General features: G+C 43.7%; 1 protein-coding gene across 7 annotated transcripts in view; it reads right to left on the bottom strand.

Moving 5' to 3' along the window:
* The window catches only part of KANK1 (KN motif and ankyrin repeat domains 1), a 133,511-nt gene that overhangs the window by 51,495 nt on the left and 55,415 nt on the right, over positions 1-26,601 (bottom strand). For 5 of the 7 annotated variants that reach the window (XM_074569739.1, XM_074569738.1, XM_074569741.1 and 2 more), the window contains one exon: positions 1,732-1,848. The exons of the other annotated variants lie outside the window; for them this stretch is intronic. In XM_074569739.1, the coding sequence (XP_074425840.1) occupies positions 1,732-1,768 (37 nt within the window). In that variant the 5' untranslated portion in view covers positions 1,769-1,848. The remainder of the gene's footprint in view (positions 1-1,731; positions 1,849-26,601) is intronic. 7 annotated transcript variants of the gene reach the window in all.

The following is a 26,601-nucleotide window of genomic DNA, read 5'->3' as shown; positions in this document are numbered from 1 at the left end:
CTGCAAGAAGCCTTGTTTGCATAACAATCCTGAAACTAAAACTTCATCTTGCATTAACACATCCCCAGTAAAAGTATAACCATGTTGCTCCCTTAAGACTTACATGTCAGCTTATCAACTTTTTCAACAGACAGTTCTACCACGGGGTGGGGGGGATTAGTGAACCTATCAGTAACAGTCCACGCACAATTTTTCCTTCCTTGTAAGCAGAGGGAATTGTTCTGCATGACTTAAGTTAAAAGCGTATTACTAAAAAGAGTGAAGTTAAGTGGGGGGGTTAGGCAGCGAACAGTGACAGTTAAGTCACACAGCAGAGGTTTTGAAGTTCACCTCAAAAAGATTACAAAAGGTTACAAAAAGGATATAGTTTCTTTCTTAGAGACTATACTTTTAATTGTATAAAAGTGGTGGTGAGAGAAGAAAATATCCTTTTTCAGCAGTCTCAGGTAAATTGGTAAATTTAGCCTTAAATCATCAACGTATAAAAGTAACTCCAATGTTCTCGTGTAACTTCCACTGGCCTTTAAAAAAAGACTACTTCTTTTGCATAAATTGCAGATAATGACACTCCATATTTCTAATTTCCTGCACACAAAATGCTTTAATCCCTTGCACTAATTAGAACAACTCTACAGTGAGCACAGTGAGTAATTCAGGATTCGTTTTCATACCAGAACATATTTTCAAAGCAGGTTGGTTCTAAAATCCACCAGATAGATAAGCCAATTCTCAGTATGTGCGTGTCATGATCTACCAAGTAGCATTGACCACAAATGCATGAGCCTTAGGGAAAAAAAAAACACCCTGAAATTTCTATTTACATGCATAACAGAAACATATATAGTTAATGTTCCTTCCCAGGATATTCAAAGTGCTCCCAGCCACCCCAGCTTTCATTGATAAATCCATTTCCCTTCATACCTACATTAGGAGGTCTCAAAAGAGCACCCACAGGCTCCTGCCATGCACTTGAAATTTTCCATATGATCCCACTGCAGCAGCCTCAGCTGTAGTGGGCTAATGCTATGTTTGTGCAGTGATCAGGAGAACGGGAAAATATTGACACAACCGCAGAAGAAACGCTGCTGCTGCTGTGCTGTTATCAGTCGCTCTGCAATCTCTGCCCCTTCCTGACCCATCAGTTCTCCTCAGCAACCTTTGAACATGCCAAGCGATCTATTTGAAAGAGTATGACCCGACTGAAATAGACATCTCGGGAGCTTTTTAAAAGAACGAAAAAGTGAAATGAACTGCACACCTCCTTGTGATGTTGCTGGAGAAATGCTTTTATGTTTTGCTGAGAAACAAGAAACAAAATTCAGCCTGACCAGGAAGGGCTGGGGATTCGATGCGTAAGAGCTGGTTAATCTCACAAGTTAATTACAGACACAGGATAACAACCACATGACTTTTTGCAGCAAACCCCTAGGCCTCTCGGAGTCTGGTGTACGCCAGCGTAGGTCCCTGAAAGCAGAGAGCACTGCATGCTGAACAACTGAGTGCCAGCCCATACATCTTTGCAAACAACTTTCCACACTTTAAATATTTAAAAGATTATCGGGGGTGGTGGTGGGGGAACAGACAGGCTCTGATCTACCAGGAAATTAGTTTTCAGTATTTAGTTTTAGCTGCTGCTACTTCCGTTTTCTGCTACTTCCACAATTTCAGGATAAAAGTTTTAAAAAAATAAATTTATAATCCAAAGCGGGAAAAGTGTTCCCGATTAGTTACCTGTAGCACTGCTGTTAGTGTTTGCTGGGTAGGCCATGTTTGCTCAGTGACACATCCAGACCTAGGCTGTTAGGTGTCATGCAAATGCCATGCATCAAGTCCAACCAGACATGCAACCTGAAACAGACAAGAAAAAGGCAGTTAAAAACGTACAGCTTTAAGAAGTTAGGTACATTAAGTTCACATTTCTGGCTTACAGTCTCATCTTCAGTGCCAGTAAATATATTCCTCTTAACCAGTGTCCTAACTATCACAAATCCCACCGCTTTGCTGGCGTCTGAAGTTGAACTGTGGGGCTCTGACAACCTGCAAGGAGGACTGCTGCTCGGGATCTGTCCTCAGGGAGGATGTAACCACCTGAATTTGCATTTGGCTTTGTTTCTTTGGTCTACCCTGAGCTTTTTTGCAGTTTGTCCCTAGCCTCCCTTGTACCACAGCAGTTTCCTCACATTTGCTGGCACGTGTGTAAGTTTTAGACTACCCAAAGGTTTACGTAGGCAGAGTTAGAAGATTTTTAGGTGAAGAGCATCACCAGCGAGAGGGGGACCAAGTGCAATTTCCGAGCTTCAATGTCCCTCAGGGGGGTGAGGGCAGAAGGACCCCACTGCAGAGGCAGCCAAAGCAAGTCCGTGCATCCCCATCACATGACAAGCCCACTGGCTGCTCCGTGGAAGCCTGTGGGGTGGGGGGACCAGAGCTGGCATGGACCCCGGGATGGGATGGTGCACAGCTGACTGCGAGACCTGTCCCCTGCAGGTCTCAGCGGTGACAGGTTTTCTGTGTGTGGGGTTGTCTTTAATCCACATGTGGCAGATTCCACCAAGAAGTGGTGCTCGCCTGAAGCTCAGGCTGCGGGTACAGAAAAAGGGTGCCGTCACCCAGGGCGGGTGGCTGCCGAGCCAAGTGAGAGGCAGAAGCAAAACTGGCAGCAGTTTTGTGGCTAGTTGGCTGCTGGCTGGCTCTCCACAGCCAGCCTTGCTGGCTCTGCAACAGGGCTCCTGCTCCTCCTTCCCTGCCCACCACGGAGGCAGCCTGATCACAACCCCCACCCTCAGAGCAACAGATTTGACTTGTCTGGGGCTGCGGAGATGCGTCCTCATGGCTCCGCTTCAAGTTTTCTACAATCCAAACAGCATTTCATTTTGTGGACTCAGATAGGTGGAGCTTAGTGTATGAAGAACACCCTGCCTTCACCGACCCCCATCTGACTTAGGCTGACAGCTCCTCAACAAACCAGTCACATTTTTCCAATTATATTTGATTTGGCTCTGGCAGTAGGCGCGTGTAAATATTTAAAAGCTCCGCAGATTAGCAAAGGAAAAGAAAATCCAGAAGTGAATTAGTGGGAGCACCATGTGAATCTGAGTGAAAGGTATACCCACTGATAGCGAAGCTGGCTGTCTCTTACAACTGACGGAGCTCCATCACACAGGCTAGTATTGCTTAGCTTTCCCCTTCAAGGAACACAAGCACAAATCACTTCATTTTTAGAACAATCCTGACATCCATTTTCCAAGAATGCAGAAAGACCTCCATTGCAACTCCTCCTCCCCAGGCTCTGCTGTATACTCTTAAAATTATGATGTCTTGTTCAACGGAGGGCAGGACATGAAACTGTCATAAAGACTGTACAAGCAAAAGGCTACAAACAACAAAATAAAGCAGGCGTCCAACACAGACCATGACGCAGAGAGGCCCATCACAAGATTCCAGGCATAACAATAATTATCAGATTTCTGAAACAATGAAGCATGGCAAAAAAAAAAAAAATAGAAAAGCATGTTGCTGGCTGAGTTTGTAGCCAGGACCAAAGTTTGAAAATCTGTGAGCTTTTAGGAAAATATTAACTACTTCCTTTCAAAGGAAGACATTTTAAAGGATCACTCCCATCTCTGCCATTGCCATCAGGATACAAAGTTATGCTTCAAGTTCAAGAAGGGCAATTTTTCCTGAGTCACAACACATGCTTACTGAAAAATTAATCACCTCCCTCCACGTTAAGTTTCTCAGGACAGGCACCGTCCCAGGGCAGGCTGCACTTAGCTGGACATCGGACTCTACCAGCAGTGCACCCAGGGGTAAACAGGGCTGAATCAATTCACCCGCTTCTGATTTGGTCAGCACAGCTCTGTGCTTCTCGCTGGCACTCCAACAGGCACACTCCCCTGCTTTCACTGTGTATATTTATTGTGTGCTGCCCCAGCAGAAGCTTTGCACCCCTGTAAACCCAAACCAACGAAGCCCAGTAAAATACACACACTGTCTGACGTGGCCCTTGCTTTATCAGGCAATGCGTGTTCTGCCAGTCTGCGGCTTCCTACCCCACGAGAAGCAAAGAAAGCTCCAGGGAGGCTGCCCAGGGAACCTGACACAAGATTTGCATCCATCTGGCCAACGTCCTCCAGGGTCCTGTCTCAGCCCTCCTGCAGGGCTGGGTGTTAGCGAGCTGCCTGACCTTGCTTGGCTCACACCACCAGCTGCACTGCCACTGCGGCTGGTACAGGAGAAGACGTGAGACCACCCACCCAGGGACGGGTACAGGTGGAAGGGGGCCCTGTGGAGGGGACCCACCTCTTTTAGGGGCACTGCAGTCCCAAATGAGAGTGGGTGAACCACAAAAGTGAGCCCTGACTTAAAACCCATGCGGTGGCATACTTGGAAACTTGCCGTGGATTTAAAAGTAAAGATCTGCTAAGCTTCATGCTATCAGTTTCAAAAACACTCATCACTATCACAGGCACACATGAGGAGAGCTTCCTAATAGTGAGAAGCAAATGCAATTGAGGTAAGAATTGATGTAAAATTAATAAAGACACTGCTGAAAGCCAGGACAGGGCCTCAGGTCTACATTTTTTTGTGGCTTAAAGAGATGTAATTGACCTGCTACAAACTCCCTTCTGGGTACACTTCTATTGGTTTCAAAGCTGTGCAGGCTTAAGTACCTCCATTAAGAGACAAACTCACCTTCAGTTAAAACAATGATGCTTCTGAGCTTAAATGAGGATTAATAAAATAATTGAGGAGGCAAATTCAGACCAAGAGATAGGAGAAAAGAAAAAAAAAAGAGAGAAAAACATAGGGTCTAATAATTTGCTACCTAAGATAAGTGGAAGAATGGGGTCCTTTTTTTGTTTTTTTTCAGATGAAATGTAACTGCAGCTGACAACCTGCCTATTAAACAGCTGCTAAAGTATGGCAATAATCTGATCTAGCTCATCAGACTCACAGAGGAAGGGTATTCATACCGCTTTGAGCCACAACAATACATTGGGAACTGAATTTCTGAAATTGCACCAACACATACATGGACCATTTTTAGAAAGTTATTGCATGTGATTCCCCAGCAACTCACACCCCAATAGCAGCACTTCGATAGAAGTGTCTTGTGTGGGCACGGCACAGGACACCACTGGAAGCCAGCTGGAATACACAGAGGAGGAAAATTTAGCCTGCTCTACAGCAAAGCATGTTCTCCAGTACAGACATCTTGGAAAAAAAAATAAGTAGAGGAGCGTATATATTCCATTCCCAACTCTTCAACTTTCTGCCCATGTGTTTTTACATGCTCACCCCATGCCTGCCTGTGAACACTGTGATTTACAAACCCTAGGGCGAACGCAAAACAAGCAGAGACTAGCTATATGAAGTGTTATTGCTCAATGAAGCAGTTGTTTAAAATGTTTTGAATTAGATACTCAAAACCCTCTTCTGCCCTGAGGTTCAATAGCAGAAACCTTAAACACACATGATCCTTAGTTTCTACAAGCTATCACGACACCCCAGCTTTTACAGATTTTTCCAGAATGGTGAATCTTTAGGCAGAACATAAAGTCTCTGTCCTAATCCTGTTCTAATCACAAGGGACAAGAACCTCGTTCCTCCTTTGTGCTGCATCTTGTCAGGTCACCTTCACCCATGCCAGTATTTCTGCACCAAAAATATCCAAGTATATATACATCAGTTCTGGCATCCACGCAGTAGAGCTGTAGACGCAAGAGCCACAGACCTTGCCGAAAATCCAGGCTCCCACTTTAGTCTGATGTTTGCAAGAGAGGCTTAGGAGAGAAAATGGTTGAGGTTTGATCTAGGAGCGGTAGTAGAATGGCATGTTGGCAACACAGCAATTAGAAGACAAATATAACTCATCTCTTAACCCAGAAAAATAATCATGAAAGTCCTCCTGTGCCGGGGCCGCAGTCACATGTGGGAAATGGTGATGCGCATGCACTTGTTTGTGGGGTTCCAGAAGACAGGCCTTGGCTTCCCAGGCAACGGGGCTTTAGGCTAAGTAGGCATGTAACTTTCTTCTCATGGCACACACAGACTGTTAAGAGTAAACGGTCACGTCAGCCACTCAACGCAAGCTCCAGATCTGCAGATATCTTGAACCGCTCACAGGGCGAGTGTGACTGAGACACTACGATGCTATCGCTTAAGATCTGGACTAAAAAGTGGGAGCGTTGTGGGGCAGAGCTGTGCGGGATTCAAAGGTTCTGGCTCCCAATTGTTCGGATGGATGCAGTCAGAGGATGGTCCCAGGAGGGAAAGCAGCTCTGCAATCCTGTCCAGCAAGTGCAAAGCGGCGATTAAGTAGGCCTGGGATAGAGGGGCTTGACGGAGCAAGTCGACCCACGAGATGCAACGCTCGAGGAAGAACTGGTACTGCTCCATTCCTGTTACACATCAGTGCAACAAGACTTCTGCCAGACACTTCCCCCTCACATGTGGGTCATCCCTGCAGCAGAACTCGCCCAGTTTCATTCTGCAAGATACTGATAACATTTGCAAACAACAGCCAAGATACATGCAAAACCCATCTAAACACAGGGATGGTAATTTCTCTAGCTGCGAGAAGAACTTGGCACTGGAAATCCCTCCTCTCGCTCAGCCAGAGGCGCAAGCACTTTCCAAACTTGTGCGGCTCTACAGGAAACAGGAATGTCTGCAACCTAATTCGTACCCTTAACCAAATATGCCAGGTGCAATTTAAATGAAGCAAGGGCTGAAGCCAGCAACAGCACAAGAGAAAGTATGTGGGGAGTTGCTCTGTGGATGGTATCTACCCTGGGAGAATGACTGTGTACCTCACTGGTATTTTCTTTTCAATCTTATCCCTACTGTGGTTCTGTTCTTATCCATATGTTTATCTAAACAGATGGACAATAAACTGAGAGGCAAAGTTTGTAAGGGAGAAATAATGGGGGTTTTTGTTGCTTTTTTTTATCATTTAAGTTAAAAAACAAGAATGCAGGCATATGGGGATTTTTTTCAGGTCAGACACAGAGCAGTCAACTTTGAGATAAGGGTAAAGTGTGAACGATTTTAAATTTCACTTAATTATTTAATCATGTAACAATTCATCCATTCGCATACTTTCTAGAGTGAATGTCTTTTTAATGTTGCATCCAAATCACAAGCAAAACTACGCAAGTTCACTTGCTGCTTAAGTCTCTCTAACTGAACAAAATAAATTACTAACACAGGCTGTTTGCCTCGGCCACCCTAAAATGCAAAAGTAAAAATTCCCTGCGATCAGTGTTTCCTGCAGCCTCCTCTATCAAGAGATGATCCAGAGACGATTCTTGCTATATGCAATATGACAGGCAATTTAATTTGGACTATATTTAAGCAGGCAACCAAAACAGCCACCTCTCACTATGGTATGTTTTTTTTTTTCTGCAGGATCTGCAGTACGATGGGAGCAGAAGCAGCCTTGTAAATCCTTTCCACAGGCGAGTTAATTAACAAGATATGGCTACGGTCAGCATGAATTTACCTGCCTGCCGCCTTCACTCCCTCCACTTATGGCATTGGCCTGTAAAAGGTCTCCACAGCAGAGCTCCAGGCAAAAGCTGAGCTAAGCTCTGTTGAGAAGAGAGTGATGGCTCAGAAACTCTGGGACCTGAGTCAGCAAGCTGAAGAAAAGAACAGTCTGAGTGCTCTCAGCCAGGGCACATGTTTCCCTTCTGCCACAAACCAAAAAAAAAAAAAAAAAAAAAAAAATCAGACCCGACTCTGAGCTTCGTTGCTTTTTAACTGCAAACTCCCAGCTACTGCAATGCCAAGCTCTAATTCTCAAGTTATGTTGGAATTAACAATTAGTCTCTTCCATGGGGATGTCCTAAACTGTCTTCCCCACCACATTAAGCAGGCTTGCATTAAGCTATCTGCCTGCCTTGTTATTTCTCCAAGTACAGAATAAATGTACAACCTTCAGTAACACAAGGGTCTGAGGGGTTTTCTTCTGCGGACTTCAAAATGGTCTCCTCCTCATCTCCTGAACTGAGCTTCTACAAAGCTTCTACTTCACTCTCCCAAGCCACCTACCTACTGCACGGGATCTGGGTGTTACTGGCCAGCTTTCAGTACAGAAAATGACCCAGAAAATGGACATAAATGAAAATCTTTCAAAGGCATTGGATCCTTCCAGCTACCCTAAATAGCCCAGCAATTTTCTGAATTTCCCCCAGTATTGCTTTGCCACATTTGTTAACGATGACAGCAATGCTCTACCATCAGCTGTTGGGTTTTGGTTTCCCTTCATATGGATTTACCCCAAGTGGGTCTGGAGGATCCAGAAAATAAATGACCTGTTCTGCACAAGCCGCTCATTGACTTGCTGGTACCAAGCAACAGGGGAAGGATTTCAAAATACTCCCAGCAGACACAATCATAACAAGCACCCTGTGGAGCCACATATTGCTCCATCTAGACTACCTTGTTTTCAATAGTGGCAACACGAGATACCATTTAAGGAGAGGACATGTGCCTGATGATGGTCCATGCTTCTGTGTTCTCCCAGCGCCAGCAATGATTGGATTGGGAATATCTAAAGGTATATCCTGACTTTTAACACCCACAGAAGTCACCTGGGAATTTAACTAGCCCCCTTCTGACCCTGCAGATGCCTCCTGCCTCTGCTGCCTTGTGGGGCAGGAAGTCCCAGGCTGTCATAGAATGATAGAATTGCCTAGGTTGGAAGGGACCTTTCAGATCATCTGGTCCAACCATCAACCTAACACTGACGAAAAACATCATTAAACTGTATCTCTAAGCACTATGTCTACCCATCTTTTAAATACCTCCAGGGATGGTGACTCCATTGCATACTTTTTTCTTGTTTTAAACTGATGTCCTACAGATTTTACTGAGTGCCACCAAATTCTTGCATTGCAGGACTTGGTGAACATCAGTGCAAATTCAGCTTTTCCACACCCTTCATGATTTTATAAACCTTTAATCTTCTCTCCCAGCTCATACGGCAACTCCATCCCCAGATCACTTTACTTGCCTTGTTTGTACTCTGTTATGTATACTCACCATGCGGAAGACCCTTGTCATGAACAGCATCCTACTAAAATATTATCTGCAAGAACAATCTTAGAAAATGGGGTAAAGTACATTCAATACTTTTCTTAGCGTGACTGAGCTTGGCTCTAACAACCAGCTAACACATGGGAAGGAAAGCCTCAGTTTTAGTAATTGTTGTGAAGCAAGTGAAGAGTTAAAACAAAACAGAACTTACTTGCAGCACAAGCAGCTTTCCCTAGCGTAGGTCAGAGGCTGGACACAGCCCTCCCAAGTATCCAAACGCACATCAGGTCAGCCTAATGGACTTTAGTAAACCATGTCTGTTCTCCAAGATCCAGCAGACTCGCTGTCAGCCAGGAGCGTCAGCTCTCACTGTTTTCTCACTATCAGAATCAGTGTTCACTGGTAAAAGGAAGTCTTTGCATGGATTCTGTACATCATAGATGGCATACGCTTTTGTCACTCCCGATAAAGAGGATACCCCATCTATATAGAACCAGGATAAAAATTTCTTGCTTTGTCCAGTCTGTGGACTTGGTGGCCCATGTCTCAGGTGCAAGAGTGTCATCTTCGCTCAGGTGGTGTGAGCCTGAATATGGACAGGTACATTCAGATGACACCCATCACACAGTGCTGCAGGGCCCCCACACCCTGCAAACGTTCTCAGACCACCCATCTCTTCTGGAAATCATTCCTGACAACATCATTGTCATCACGTTACATTATAAAGCAAAACACAGAAAAAACACCTTCAGAAGGCTGCACAGTTTTGTAACTCAGAAACCAATTTCTGTTTATATTAGAGAAAAAAAAAAATCAACTAGAAAAAGAAACACAATCCAGGGCAGAAAAAAACAACTTTTTTTTTATACCTGAAATTCCTAATGGGTGATGTAGAAGACACTCCCTTTGGTTTATGCCAGTGAATAATGAGTCACATGAAATTACATGAAATCAGGCCAGTACGATATTGCTATGGGTTGTAATGCTTGCTGTGACAGGGAGCCCAAAGGATGCAACTGGGCTACACACATTTTTCTTGTGGAGAAGCGGGAGGGCTGAGACTTCTATGGCGTGAAGTAGTTCAGTCTGATCATTCTTCAAGAGGGAAATGAGCTCTCAAGAGAGAGCATTTTCATTCGACGAGACAAAGACTCGAATCCAGCACCAATAACAAATGAAAAGGCTTCCAAAACAGGTGTTAAGTTAGGAAAAGAAAAAATTCATATTGCAGATGATGCATGCATGCCAGCTGCAGTATACCTGCGGCCTCCCAGTGCTGACAACGCAGGAACTGCCTTGCCTGGCACAAGAAGCAGTTCCACGTTCTCCTCTACAGCACGTACATAAACTACCCATCACATCTGTTTGCTCAACGGAGCAGGACAAAACACAGCATTCTTTTCACTCTCTTGGCTTTAAACATTAGAAGTTGAGTAACAGTCATAAAAGCACATCTGCAGATCCCAATACTTTAAAATGGATTCACTTATTTAAAGTAAATTTAAAGGTAGATAAACTTGAAGGCTGAGATGAATAATCCAATCAAGGATGTTTGTAAACAGCTTATGAAATGCATTATGATCTCATTTAGACTTTGCATCTAAGACAAGCTGCAAGGATTTTATGGTATAAACTCTGGTAAATAGACAAATTTAACTCTTCTACAAAGTGCCCAAGCATTTACTTTTCAGTGACATTTCATACACAGTTTTAGAGGTAGATGGCCAAATCTCAGTCTGTCTCTTCCTCTGATTTTACATCTGAGAAGATATACGTAGTCAGAGAAAACATAAATCTGGTATGACAAAAGGGTGGCGTCCATTGCAACCGTGATGCTGTGGGACAGTTGGTAAGTTTGAAGACTTTTGTCTAGCAGCATTTGCCCATGTAGCTATTCCATGGTGGTCCCAGCTGAAGGTGTACCTAACGTGAGACAGCTCCTGCAGCAGATCAGCTTTGTCCCCATCTAGCCTTAAGTGCCGCTTCCTGCCCCAAAACAAGACCCAACCCAAATCCCAGTAGCTCTTTTCCTTTTTCTCCTACTGATATGGGTACTGTGGACTTTAGTATCAATCAGTCCTTACCATACAGGAAAAGAAAAATTATAGGCTTCTTCCACAGTGAAAACGGAAGACTCTAGGAGCAAGGAGACAATATTGAAAGGGCCGGCCTCTCACTTTTCCTCTATCACAGCTGACAACAGAGGGCTGCAAAGCTATGCTCCATGCAACTCTACAGCCCACACTGCCAACATCCATCACTACTGAGTGCTAGACTGCATCTACAACCTCAATATTAACATGGGCCCATTTCTCTTTAAGTTGCTGTGGCCCTTTGGAAACACAGGGGGACCCCAACCCAACCCCTACAACTTTTCCATTGCACTGAGACCAGAAACACACAGCTTCAGCTTGGCCAGGGAACACACTGACGATGGCCTCCAGGCTGCTTTCCCCTCCCAGCTTCAGCTTGGCCAGGGAACACACTTGAAACATCCTTCAGGCTGCTTTCCCCCCCGACCCCATCACACAGCATCTCACAGGAACAGCCAGCGTGCATGCACAGTTTTTCTAGCCTCCTCCCCTGGCCACAGACCATCTCTCCAAGGCTTTTTGCATTCATCCCAAGGGTGAGCAGGTTTCTCTAGTCCCTCCTCAAAGCCACCGACTCCACACCACAGCCTGTGGACTGCAAGCCTGCATACTCTGGCAGGAGGGGCACAGTATTTCATGGCAGCAAAAACCTGCCAGCCACCCCACTACATGCAAAATCACCTCTTGTTACTGAGCATGCGAAGAGCCACCAAACCCAACTAACATGTTGACCTGGAGCTGGCATGAACCAACTGGAGACTGTCTGGCAGCACCTCCAGCGGAGTGTGGTGGAGCCAGGCTAGCTGGGTATCCCCAAACTCTTCCTGCTTAACAGCTCATGGAGAAAGACTTGTCAGCTTTCTGCAAGTGTCGTGTTGCCTCTGCCTTGCATGTGCACAAAAACATCTTGCTGCATGTGGCCACCTGCAGAGAACTCACCCACCCAAAGGAGGGGACCACAAGTTGGGGCAAAGCACTTGTCCCTCACAGGGGGCGTTCCTCTCTGCTGACTCGTCAAACTGACATTAAAACAACCTGTTCCTAATGCTCAGGGACTTTGTAATTTTATCCAAGAAATTTAAGTCAGCATAGAGTTCACATAAGCTGTCTTCCTCCTCCTCAGTGAGAGGGTGAGCTAATACTTATATTAATTATTCAAAGCATCTTCTCATGCTCATGCCCTGCTTCTATTTCAAGCAGCTGTACAGCAGCAAGTTCTGAGAGTGCCAGTGCACATGAAAGTGTGCTGATCAACCAATCGCACAAGAACTTTTCACCTTAGGGAGCCGGGCATTAAAATTCAGTGAATTATCTCTCTCACCTACAAATTCCAGTCTTAAGCCTTGCATCTGGTTGCTGGCACAAGGCACCAGGAAGGAGAGGTGCTCACCAGGCGAGGGGGTGTCCAGCTGCTGGGACATGTGTGGTACCACTGCCTGGCGCAGCATCCAGCCTCGCAGCGCCAACACTCGTTTCTGCACTGTTCAGTCACATCCCGATAAACTCGGCCTTCCTTCAGACTGCCTGTCAGCCAAAACTACACCTTGGCGCTGACACGAGCAGACACGCTCTACGAACATGGGGCCATCTATATCTTACAGCTTACACGTCCAGCTAGAATCAAATTTGTAATTCCCCAGATGACATATGGATCTGAAAGTCACCTTCCTACAACCCCGAGACAGTGGATGAAGTCCAGCACAAACTCCAAAAAGCGTACCTTTCTATGGAGTTCCATAAACATGTTACCTTTCAAACCTTTCTAGTTGATTTATTATTGGATAGCAGCGCATTAACAAAGAAATAGCAAAATAAGATGTATCTCTATCAGTCACCATATCAGCACACAGACATAAATAGATGGCCATGTGTCTCTCACCACAAAGCAAATTCTGGGGAAAAAAGCAATACAAGAACTTAATCTTCTGAAGAGCAACACAACAGGACTGTCAATGAAACAATGCATCTTCAATGTGATTCATGTGTTTCTTCACAGAAAGCCACTCCTAGGCAGCAAACCATGTGGCATGTATAAAACTAAAACTAAATCAGATGTTCTTCGTAACAAAAGAATGGCTTTCATCTTCACTTGCATTATCTGGAGAGCAAAATAAGCCACCACACAATTATGAATGTCCTCCTCAAACCATACCACCAAGGACAAAGGAAAGGGACACTTTCTTTTTTGAGATTATTCCCATCCACATCCCGCTTCCCCAGGAAGCTAAACTGTCCTTCAAGCTGTCCCCAGCCCCAGTGCCCATGGCTGTGTTATAAACGCCCAGCTGCAGTGAACGAACCAATACACAGCTAAAAGCAGATCCATCTGTCTTGTTGGAACAACTGCAAAACAGAAAATATATGACTTCTTTTATCCCTGCCCCCTTTTTCCCTCACTCCATGCGTAATCAAGAACAGAGCAGCTGAATTTGAACAAGGTCTGTCCCAGTCAGTTAAAAAGTAGAAGTTTTTAAGATTTAGGTTCTGGTTTTCTGGATCTGAGCAGAACTTAAAGGTCCCTTCTGCAGACTGTATAATTTCCCTACAAAGCCTAAAAATGCCCCTTTTTAGCGATACAGATAATCTTTTACTGATTTTAAATCTTGAGAAATGTTTTTACAGGAGAAGGGTATTACAACAGAGGTTCTCTCCCTGGCTTTGTTCTTAGATATGCTGAAGCTCTTTCCGCCTTATCTTACTTCTTTGGAGGAACTACTTATTTTCATTATTTCTGTCCCCAAGAGTGCATGCACCTTACCCGTGGCTAACCAGCCCTAATTTTCACCTGCTCCCATTCCTCAGAACAACAGATCCAGTGCTGAAAAGCCAGCAATGCGAATCGTTACACTTCTATACATTTTTACTAAGAGGGAAGAGGACAGCCCAAAATTTTACAAGGCAGCATGGCACGTTGTGATTAAAGGCCTTTGCAAATAGTTTTCCTCCTCCTAGTTTTAATTTCTTAATTTTCTAAAGCTATGTAATCACCATATGAGGAAATAACAACTTTTACCCTTTGCTCCTCTCTGCTGTACTGGAATGACTTTTTTTTTCCCCTCCTCACAATACAATAGCAAACGCAAGCACAGAGGTTACAACTGAACTTCTGTTGACACATTTAGTGCTAATTATTAATCCATGTTTGGCCCTTTGTTTCTGATAATCTACATCCAGTAGCAAAATGTCGCCACGAAAATGAACAAAAAGAAGGCAGCATGCTGACGTTAGCCTGCAGTGAAGTTTCAAAAGCAGAAAAGATGTAAGCTAGGCAAAAGTTTCCTTAAGTAAACATTTCATTTTCCATTCCCTATTTCTAAATGCCATTACATATCTTATGTATACTTACTTGCACATAGGGCATATCCCATGCTGTGCCATTAAGCAGTACAGTAAACAAAAGACTAAGAAATTAGATTGCACAGTATTTAGAAATATTCTACATTTCCCTACTCAAAAAAGTATTTCCACTTTCAGGGAGGAAGGTTGCCACCAAGGTCGAAGCTCTCTGCAATCACTTAGGCTGGGGAAACACCTTTTTGAGAAAATCATGATCTGATTTTCAGAGACTACAAAAGTACAGAGTACAAAAAATGCTACAGTTTACCTCTACCAGTACAGAATTCCCAGTACAAAATACTAGCTTGTAAACAGGGTAATGACTTTTCCAACACAGTAAAAGGATATCTGCTTCACCGGAAAAATGTAAAGAAAAGAGAGAAGAAATGTCAGGCAAACAATGCTAAGACAAAGTTTGTGGAAGAGAAACCTTAAGAACAGAAATCTTGAACACTGTGTGCACATTATGATTTTAAAGCTCTGATTTAAGAAGTAGACTGAATAGTACAATTCAAATGTTGGTTTTTTTTACTATCTACTAATTATTTTACAGCACATATAGAATTGGAAAAAAGAATACACAAATATGAACGCTATCCTCAGTTATCTGAGGACATGAACAGATTTCTGTAGGCTTCTTACCTGCTGCCATCACACTGAACACTGACTGCTATGAAGATAGGACATTACCAAGAATGAGAAAAGGCTAGCTAGGTCACACATCAAAATAAAGTTCTTAAAGGGTGAAAGCCAGCATTAGTTCCCTTCTAAGTATAGCTAAGATTCATCATATGATAGCTCAAGCACATGAGCCTTTAAGGACACATAGACAAGCACTATTTTCATCAGTAACTATCAAGTAAGACATGCTTCTTAAGGGCCAATTTTAAGAAAAATAAATGGCACTTATATAAAAAAATTCCTACGGAAACTTATTCAGTTTACATTGTCTCCACTCCCACAAGAATTAGGAAAGCAGATGGTAAACATGGACAGGTCTAAACTGTTGGTCAAGCCTTACTGGGCACCACAATCACAAATTGATGTGCCAAGTCCCACCGCATTCTTCCCTGCGAACTACACTCACGGCCAATAGTGAATAAAGATCTGGAGGATCGCAAACTTTATCCTTCACTGAAGTCCTGCAGCATAGAACCTCACAATTTTGCGTGCACCTCTCCCTTTGCTCAACTAAAACCAGCTCTCAGCTAGTTCTAACAGAATTGTGATATTTGTCTTTTGGTGCATAAATCACTCAGCAACTGTTGCTTTGGAATAATTACTAGGTAGCTATGATTACTGCTGAGATTCATAGTTGGTGGCCTTTTAAAAAAAAAACAAAACAGGTAGGGGCTTAACACGTTGCAGAGTATCACAACAAAGTCACCAGCCACTACCTTATATTACATGTCAGATACCAGAATACAGTCCTGAGTAAGTGCGACAGAAACAGGAAAGGGGAACTAAGCCGTGGACACTGCAACTACAAAAAGTAGACTGCAGGTCTTCAGAGGTATGTGGCACTTCATTTGCCTTGGGGAGTCCATGCAGGACTTGCAGAAGCAGCACAGGACTTTCAAAGCCTACTTGGAGAACCCCTGAGAATTACAGCAGGGAATCCCCGATCCACAAGAGATGGGAATATCCCTCTCTGTGATCTAGTCTGCTCCCAGATGCAGGGAGAGGAGTAGCATAAAAAGCAGTCAAAACAGATTTCTTAGCACCGGTGTCAACAGCAACATTTCGCGTTCCATAACTAATGTGATTTTTGTCTCAAGTAGGAGGTGGCCTTTCACACAAGAGCTATAAGGATGCACCAGTATTTTCGAGGTGCCTCCCACCATCATCTCCCCAGGAGCTCACTGACACCCACGAACGCACGGTTCTCCATGGCCTTTACGACCCTCCGCTGAGAGCTCGAGGCAAGCTGGCTGTGCTGCAGGGCAGGCGCATAAACCCTGATCCCTGTATATGGTGACCTGGTTTAGAGTAGTGTATTTTGGAGTTGGGCAGTTTTTAGCTCATATTGAAGTAAACACAGCTGTGCATGTGAATGCCAGTCTACCACCTCCCCTCCTGAAGCATTTTGCCTGTGGCTGCTCTGCCCCGAAAAGCTACAGACACAAACCTTCCCAAAAGTGCCAATTAGCAAAGTATGTGGGAAGGTGAAACCTGAAGAGGCATAACATTTGGTGGCGGCAGCTCTTTGCTGGGAAAGCAAAAGCATTACAGGCTAAAAGAACAAAAACAAAAAAACCCCACAGCTTTAAGAAATCCCACTTTGTTTTATTGACTTGCAGCAATGAGCAGTGGCAGAAGGAATGCGACGGCTGGGAGAACATCTGGTTCTCAGCAGCACACAGGTTGCTGAGGCAAGGTGGGACAGAAGAGCAGAAGTTGCTTCCTATACTCTCTAGACCTGTGAAGACACCAGCCAGCCCCTCCCAGAAGCTGCGAGATCAGTACGTATTTACATTGCTGCAATAATAAAATCGCATTCAAAAACAACAATGAAGATAACACACTTAATCAAATAATCTCTAGAAATCACAGCTACTCTATGTATATGAATATGAATATTATCTGTAAATATAAATTTCATCTTATTAAAAAGTGTTGATAAATACTGCAAGTTAGTGTTGACTCAAGATGGAAAGAGACAACTCCTGTCTAAAGACGTAATTGATTTCTCCCTGTGAATGACTTTCAAGGCCTTAGTTACAGTAAAAATAAATACTGCAGACTGAGTTTTGTAGTTAATTAGAAATTATAGGTTAATCAGTTTGAAGGAATGACAAAATAAAATCAGAGAGACCAACAAGCAGCACCAAGGTATTTGGACACTCCTTCAGAAACATTATTAGTTTCATCCATTCATCCTGCAGAGCAAAATACTGTAGAAAAACATGTTTCATGAGCCACCGTGCTCATCTGTGTTGTGACTCGCTATGAGGATGACAGATGCATGAGATCTTTCCTCTGCAGCCCTGAGAAGGGCTGGCCCTACCAATGCAAACTGCTGCACGGCTGAGTACTGAACAGAGCTCATCTGAACAAAATCCAATCGGGGCTACCCAACGCCATCCTCTCTCCAAAAACGGGACACACTCACTCTCCACAACACACTTACAATTTGGCGTGGTATCACTGAGTGGTTGCTGTATTGGCTGGTCTATGTATAAGCGACCTTTGAAAAAACCTGACCAACACAATGAAAAATAGCATCTCAGATTTCAGAATAACACCAAACCAGAGTATTTCAGAACAAAAGAAGATAGTTTCCACAAGAAAAAAATGTTATCTCCCATGCACCCAATGGTGGTCACATTTTCTTAAAAATTAGCTTTTTAAAAAAACAAACAAACAAACAAATTTTCTTAATTCCAGAGAGTGACCTCATGAGAAAGGTTATGGTATCAATCTCTTCAGTGTCTAAAAACTGATTAATAGCAATAAAATTTCACTTTTAACATTCAAACCACAACACTTAAAACCTGTTTGTGGGACACGATTGAGCAATTAAGGGTTTTTTTTCTGGTGTCAAGGCAGGCGGCTTCTGATCACCATCAGGTGGAACCTACACAGTTTATTCCCCCATTTGCCAAAATCTATCAATGGGCACAGCAATGCATACTTCTAGCAAGCAGCCATTAAAGGGAGGTGGGGGGAGGAACAGACATCAGACTTCTCAATATCCCTCAGGGCCAGATGTGTTTTGCAGCAGCTCATAGTCACAGCATGGGTGGGAATTTGCATTATTTAGAAGTAGGAGGAAGGAATAACAGGAATATAAGATAACCAAATCTCCCAGTGAATGTGTTTTAATTATTTCCTGTCAACTCTCTCACACCAACCTCTAATGCTAGGGGAGATTATTTATTAATTTTATTGATTTATTGTCTTTATTCTTTATGTCCTAATCAGTCCCGCTCTTGACCTTACCAGATCTGCTGATTAAATGAAGGTTATTTATGTACATTATGAAATCAAAGCGTATCACATAGACTTGTGGCAGTCTTGTGCTAGTTTTAGCAAACTTCCTTCAGAAAATTTCTCAGTCTCTACATGGGCGTAATCAGGCAAATGCTTCTGCTCTTGGCGAGACTACAGCTCCTGCCCCTACACCACAGGTGCTGCAGTAGACTGCCTAATGTTCCCAACCAACGCAATTCACAGTAAAACAGCACAGGGAGATGTGTTGCAAGCCAAGAGGCACGCCATTTTTGCCAGGAACATTGCCTACATGAATATGGAGGCTCCTCAGGTAACGAGGGGCAGATTTAAAGGAATTATGAGGACGCTGTTTGATTTTCAAAAGGCAGGAACCCACTAAAGCAATTGCATTCTGTATAGAAAGTGATCTTAGGAGAGCTGGGCTAGTAACATGCTAGGTGTGCATGCTACACCCTTACACTCCTAGAAGCCTCAGAGTTTTGACCCAAACACCAATAAGATCTGTAAGCCTCCCCTGGATTTAGCGGGGAAAGTTCCACAGGAGATGGCAAAGGCACATTTCAAGGGGTCGTTACCAAGACCTGCCCCACTTCCAGCCTTCCCAGTGGGCTGCTCCCATGCATCTCGCTGGTGGTCTGCACCACTAGCACCACTGCACCATTGCCGTGCCTCTGCTCCTGCAAGATCATAAGACCCCACAGCAGGCCCATTCAGAAAGTGAAAACCTCAGTGACAAAAAAAACCCAAAAAACCCACAAGGAGACACTGCTAATTTAGTAATTGAGTAATCTGGTTCCCTCGACCAGCTTACAGCACTGGGACCTGCTGAAGGTAAGTGTGCAGGGTGCTGCTTGCCCCGCATACGCCCCCACACAGAAGCCTGGGCTGCCCCATCCTGCCCTCTGGACCAGCCACTTCCTTCAGCTTCAGCCAGCGGGTACTGGGAGCTGGTAAACTAAAAGCTAACAACAAGCGCCAAGGTATTATCCCCACCTATTTCACAGAATGTCGCGGGGAATATTAACAATAGGTAAGTACAGGATGCACAAACACCCAGCTTTCCCAGGTGTGAGCAGTAAAAATGTGCCAGCAGTGACCCACGCCAGCTGATAAGGAGCTGTTTCAGGGAGCTCACAGCAGAGTCGAGCCCAGGTTCAGAGCAGTCGCTGTGCGCACACTCTGCTGAGATCAGAGCTCCCACGTCAACAGCGAGGCTGACCCTCATGTGGGTCCACTTCTGAGTGAGTAACCCACCATGAACAAATGTTTTAACTGCCCAAAAACTCACTGATTGATCAAACTCCATTAAGGGAGGCCAAAACTTTCAGACAAAATTTCTCTCACCTGGAGAAGTCCTCAAAGCTGTAAACCCTAACTTTGCTACTCACTTTCTAAGCTTGGTCAGCCCCTCTTGGGCAAAGAATTCAGAGTGATGACCAACCCATCCAGCTGCAGATTATGCCAATATTTTGCAAGGCATGAGCATTTTCCACAGACTAGTCTGACTCTCGATACTTACAAAAAGAAGAGGATATATATATACAGATATGTACATATAGAATCATAGATCACTTAGGTTGGAAAAGACCCTTGGGATCATCGAGTCCAACCATCAAACCCACGCTACAAAGTTCTCCCCTACACCATATCCCTTAACACCACATCTAAATGACTCAAACACATCCAGGGATGGTGACTCCACCACCTCCCTGGGCAGCCTATTCCAGTGTCTGACCACTCTTTCTGTGAAGAATTTTTTCCTAATGTCCAGCCTAAACCTCCCCTGCTGCAGCTTGAACCCAGTCCCTCTTGTTCTATCGCTAATTACCTGTGAGAAGAGACCGGCACCAACCTCTCTACAATGGCCTTTCAAGTAGTTGTAGAGAGTGATGACATATAACTGTTCTCTGATCGGCCTGGAAAACAGGAGGTTTTCAGCACAATTTCAACTATTGAGTGCAAAGCTGGCTAAGGCAGTGTAAAAACTGGTGGTAGTATCAATCTTATGCACCGCAAAATGGTGAATAATCAACAGATAGGTAAAAGCACCACAAATCTCATTTCCCAGTATTGTGGCTACTCCTTCAGGAAACTGTACGCTCCTCTGAGTTCACACTAATTCAACCAGTATCAAATCAAGACAATTTCCTAAAATCCTGTGCTGAGAGTACTGAGCAGAGTTTTCTTTGGAACAATTGAATCTTCTACAGAGGCTTCACTTCTGCGGAAGATATCGTATCAACAAGACACAGCTGCACAAATCGAGCTTCCTTTTGCCCCTGGTCAAAGCACTGGCATTTAACAATTGTTCCTGTCAACAAATTCCTCCTCTCTTACTCACAGAAAATAGACTTGGCTTTGAGCACACTCAGCCCAGTGGTTACAGCATAATGTAAACCGGCTATTACCCAATTTTCTGTAACTTTTATATTATAGCATGTATGTATTTCCATTTATCTTTGGTAGACCACAACCTTTTCCTTGGCGCTGCTAGCCCTCTTTAAGGTCATCTGTCGCTCTAAGTTGGGAGGAGGGGTTGAGGTTTCTGTTTGTTTGTTTAGTACCGCAGCGTGAAACAAATAGCAATGATTCTTAATAAGCACCCCTAGGGAACCAGTTTTCCAGACATATTGCCCTACAATGGTTACAGTGCGAATATTGTACTGTGGAGTCCATGAAAAAGAAACAGAGCAGAAAGGGTGTGTGGGTGGGCAATTTATTTATTTATTTATACAGGAGAAGAGAAAAAGTAAAACATACTAGCTTTGTTGCCCTTTTCCAATACAAGACAGGCAGAGAAAACAGGTTAGTATGAGGTGAAATCTGAAGCATCCTTTTTTTTTTTTTTTTTTTTTAACTTGGACATGCTGTACAGTTTACGGACAAACCCAACTGCATTTTCTTTACCCAGAATATCTTTCCTAACTTTTTCTATGAAACTTGTCACTGCTGATTCACTTCAGAAGGACGGCTGGACGCTTACATAAATGTGCACTAATGTGACCATACAATATATTGTGGGTCTAACCTCCTTATCTATCTCAAAACAAGATGATAAGATTAGAGATTGTTTTATTCTGTATTTAATTAAGAAAAATCCTAGCCATTTAAAAGAAATAACGCAGTCTCTTCCCATGATGACAGTTGAATGAACTGCACCCTTCACTAAACCACAACATCAATTAGTCTAACAGTTTAGCAAAAAAAGACATTTTGTAAGTGGTTGCAACCTGCTTTCATTAGTGGCATGGTGGATGGCAACTTCCAGCATGGCTCCGAATTGCGGCAGAATTCGGAGCTGAAGCAGGGGGATGAGAAACCCGGCTGGTACCCGGTTGGTACCACAGACTGGTACCAGCTCTCAGCCCAGCCGCCTGCAGAACTGCCAGAAACATTAGCTCAGGCTGCGATCACAAGCTGTCGCTTAGATGGGGCATGATCCTTCAGCGGGAGCCTGATCTTTGTCTATGTTTTCAGTTATCTCCTACTTACAACAAGAGGGCCTTTTTCCAACCGCAAAGATTCCCTGCAGTAGCCAGATAAGACTTTCACGTTCAAGTGGTAATTGTTTTTACGTAGTCCTCTAGCTTTGCTGCTCAGTCAAAGCAAAGCAATTGCATAAGAAGCTCCTTTGTAAAGCCCGTGCTCCTCCTAATTAGCCTGCCACATCTTCCCACAGCTATATTTTAAATCACTGCCTATGAGGAGAGAGCATCAGCATTTTGTAAATTTTTGTTCGTGGCACTGAAAAGCAGACCATGCCACAGCACTGCCCCTTTCAGTCACTTAGAGAATGCAAGGAAATGTCATCCAAGTTGCTCTCTTCACTTGAAAGAAATGTCATTTTTATCTGCATTTGAGTATCTAATCCAGCCTATACCACACTGCAACTTGCGCCTGATTAAGAAACTTAATATTAAGAAACATAATAAAAAATAGGGAAAGAGCAATAGGAAACAGAGAAATAACTACTCATTCCAATAGCATACACTTGTGGATAAACTCGCAGTTGTATTCAAAATTAATGAATAATCCAATGTGTTAACTAGCAGACATCTGAACAAGACAAGCAAAGAATACGGACCCTGTAAACAAGGAAATTAGAGTTGTTTTGTTAAGCATTCTGACCATTTTATTTCTATTCAGCTGGCCTTATGGATTAAAACATTTTTGCATTCAATACACTGGAAAGGTCAAGAACTTAAATTAAATAATTTTATTTTTCCCAAACCTGCTTGCTTTCTTCTCAGTATTGTTACAAAAAGAAGGTGCATTTTTATTTGAAAGCCTTTGTTATATAGACACACATAACACTACATGCATTACTTAGCTTTTGCTTAATGGATGTCAGCTTTGACAGTCTGCAAGCCAAGGTTCATCCCTTCTGTTCATTGTTTTTAATTTTATCTTTCATACTTTTATCTCACACAGCTAGTACAAGTCCGAGAAAGTTGCTGTCACCTCAGCATAAGAGCATCTGGATACTGGCTGTCTATTTGCAATTAAAAATTCCATAATTCTCTCTCCTGTCAATGTAATTAACTTGGCCTTAAAACCTTTCTGACAACCAGTCTCAAATCACTAATTTTAATTTCTTATTTGTGTTACATATAAGAGCTATAGGACAGACCACAGAATACCTAGTGAAAATTCACTTTTGTGTATCTAAGACAAGTAAGTTTTCCACAGAGGTGCCCGCATGGTGCTTTTTCTACTCAAGCTACCTCTTGTGCATAATTAGAAAGTTTCTTACACTTGATAGCACTTTTTTTTTCCTAACTCAAAATAAAAACGCAAGTAGATATGTCATTGATTATCTTAGGTTTCTTTCCAGGACAACCCCTTCTCTCTCTGGGTAGTCAAGTCTTGCTAAGAAGAAACATGTAGGAGCACAAACTCCACCATCTCACAGACAGATGTGCTTTGGCATGAATGGCTTGGAACATGGAACTTTACTTTTTGAAGCATCTAACAGGTTCACGATCACCTACTCAGACAGGAACTTCAGACACCAGATCTCAATTAAGGTCTGCCCTTCAATTTCTTTCAATGTAAAGTAGCACTATCATATTTCAATAAAAGATTCCCAGCATTCACTAGGATTTTACTCTCAAGTTGAGGCTCAAGTTACAGGGCAAGCATCTTGTTATTTAACTAAGTTTATCTATTGTACTTGATATTTTTATGTATAGAAGGATGCCATATTTTTCTTAACTATAGCTTAATTTTGATAGTTCCTTCAAGATACCTGCGCTTGATACACGTAGTTATCCACCGCTACCCCTTGGCCAAGCTTGTGTAATCAGAGCCAATAATTTTAGCATACTTCTCAATATCTAGCGATTGCCCCTGACCCTTCAGCAGAATCCTCCTCAGGGTTTACATATGCAGGACAATAGCAATGCGCTTTTAAGCGTGAGTAGACGAACACTCAGCCCTGCAGGACTTCAGCTCTTCTGAGATGTAAGAGGAGGAAACGAAAAGCAGAAAAATACAGTAATTTGCAACTCTGAGAACGGGCACCTCCTACCAAAGCTTTTCAGACCTGGAATACCCATTCCTCCTCAACAGGGATGTGTGGCAGACAAGCCACGAGAGGTGCTTTTGTCATCACTACAGAGTGCTTTTTATGCTGAATACTGTTTACCATCATTCTTATGATTTTTGCAAATAAAACAAGTTTCCCATAGAACTGGCCACACTGCCATCTAGTGCAAAGAGTTGCTTTAAAAAAAATAAATTTAAAACTAGCAGTTTCTTTTTAAGTGAGAAGGTTGCCAGTGTGTTTCTCGTATACACCAAAAGGAAACACCTATACAGCAAAAAGAAATAAGAATTGAAAAACTCTCCTCTCCTTTCTTTACACTGGCCAACACGGATATATCCTACTGTTGTAACTGTAGACCACAATAGCCAAAGATCTGAGATGAGGGCTGGGAGGAAAGAGTTGTTCACAGAAAGAAATGAGAGTTTATTATTAAATCAGGTATTGGAAACAGAAGAGGTTTTTCTGCTCCCTTTTTAATAAGCACATCAATTATACAGAAACCAGGGTGTGTCTGGGAACCTAATGAAATGCGCCCAGCGAGTGTCAGCCCACAGGGAAAAAGCGCAGCCTCACCCCAAGAGGGTGGCAGATGTTACGACAAAATTACTATTTGCCTGTTACGCTAATCATTGCGCTACGTCTGCAGCCAAAGCACCGGTGGCTGCGGTTGCTGTCAGCAACAAACCGCGCAGGACGAGGGTTGGGCAGCTGCTTCGCGTGATGGTTTGTGAGGGGACGGGAATGAATGGCCAAGGCAACGAGCGGGACCTTGGGCCAGTCTCTGCCCCAGCTACCTGCCAAGGACAAGGCAGAGCTGCAGGATGCAGTGTGGGTCGTGCCCGGCCAGCACAGCCTGGTGCCAGTGCATCGTGGGATGCTGAGGGGTCCACACTGGCTGTTTGTCCTTCTTTTGGGACGATGGAGAAAATCCTGTCGCCAACCAGGTACTGAGTCTGGCTGTTTCAAGCATCACTGCCTAGTACCAAAAACCACTTTTTTTTTTTTTTTTTTTTAAAAAAAAAAAAAGGTAAAAGGTGCACCTTTTTAGTCTGAGTTGTTACTTAACTAAGGGATTCTCGTGGCTCTAACATTTAGCACCCCACTTATGTTGTTACATGTGGGGGCCTGCCTCTATCCAGAGAAGGGGCAGATGCAGCTCCTCCCAGAAGCAGGAGTCAAAACTTCCAGTAAATGCTGTAACCTACCCACTGCAGAATTCTACCCGCTTTCCCCCATCAATCCAGAAAGAGAAAATAATGAAACGCATCTCTTTGATTAACTGCCCCAGTTACACGATGTTAAAATCTGTTGAGGTCTGCAATTCACTTGGGGTATAGCGCTGCTTCTGCAGGACACCTGGAAGCATCCAGTTTTTAGCAGTTTTGAGTTTTTCTAGATGAAAAGCAGGAATGTGTAACACCCTCCTGCAGTAAGGCGTCTGAAAAAGATACCTGTAACAGTGAAAAAGAAAAAAAAAATAATCCTTAAATCAGCAGCCTGCTCACTGTCATTTTTACTGTGTATTATGCCCTGGATTAGTCATCAAAATTATACCAGAAGATCTGGTGTCCTACTAAGCCTGCCTACCCGCAGCTCTCAGGCGGGACACTTGCGTAGTTACTTTGCTCAGCACCTCTGAGAGAGGAACCCGAATGGTTTTCCTCCTAGGAAAAGATGACTCCCCTCAGAACCAGTCTTCTGCATGAGTTTCCTTTCTACCTTGGGGCTGGAGACCTTGAGAGCAGTGATCCAGTGATGCTCGCTCCCTCAACGGCACCCCAGAAGAGAATGAAAAGTTCTTTGGTTTTGTTATAAAGAAACAGGTTCCACCATTTTACAAGAAACACAGAGGTGTGGAGTCTAGAGCTTTTTAAAACAACAAATACTTTGCTGCTGGCACAGCGTGAAGGAGACTCTTCATTTTAATCAATTCCTATAGTTTTTCTGTGTTGTGCCCTAAAAATCCTTGGAGGGAAAAAAAAGCACAGGAGTCTATGTACGCTTCCACACCATAGAAAGCGGTTGTTTTCTGCAGCCCTCAGCTCACCCGCACTGCTAAACAGCCCCGAGAGGCTGGATCAGCAATCAGTGGACATGCCCCAGTCTGGCAACTTTCTTTCAAGTGGAAATACAAAGCTTTTTTGCTTGGTAATGGGAAAGAGTTTGCTTCAGGGGAGTGGACGGCGCTGCAGAGAAAAGTAAACTGGTCCACAGCAGAGACAGGGGCCTGGCAGACCCCATCACCTTTGTGACCAGCAGACCAAGCTTTGCTGCGGGTGGACAAGGCAGCAGTCACTTCTATCTACCCTTCTGCTGTCCTTCAGCAACAGAAAAGCTTTGTCTAAAACTGAACAGATCCCTTACCTACAATTTGAGCTTTTACCTAAAAATAATAAAAAAGTCTCACCTTTCCCAACTTAGCAAAAAGTGAAGGGGGAGGAGGCTAATGGCCCAGCCTGGAAGACACCATGGTAAGTAAGAGAACAGCTTTAGCCTCCCAAAAGCTATCACCACCCATTATACCAGCTCCAGGGGCCACGGTGGTCACCTCTTACAGCCTCTCTTGAAGTCCCAGCAGTCATCTGGTACCATAAATGCACCTTTACCTGCAGCTTCACTCTGCCA

This window comes from Larus michahellis, chromosome Z (genome assembly GCF_964199755.1).
Source record: "Larus michahellis chromosome Z, bLarMic1.1, whole genome shotgun sequence".
Classification (NCBI taxonomy): Eukaryota; Metazoa; Chordata; class Aves; order Charadriiformes; family Laridae; genus Larus; species Larus michahellis.
This window is presented reverse-complemented; position numbering and strand designations above follow the sequence as displayed.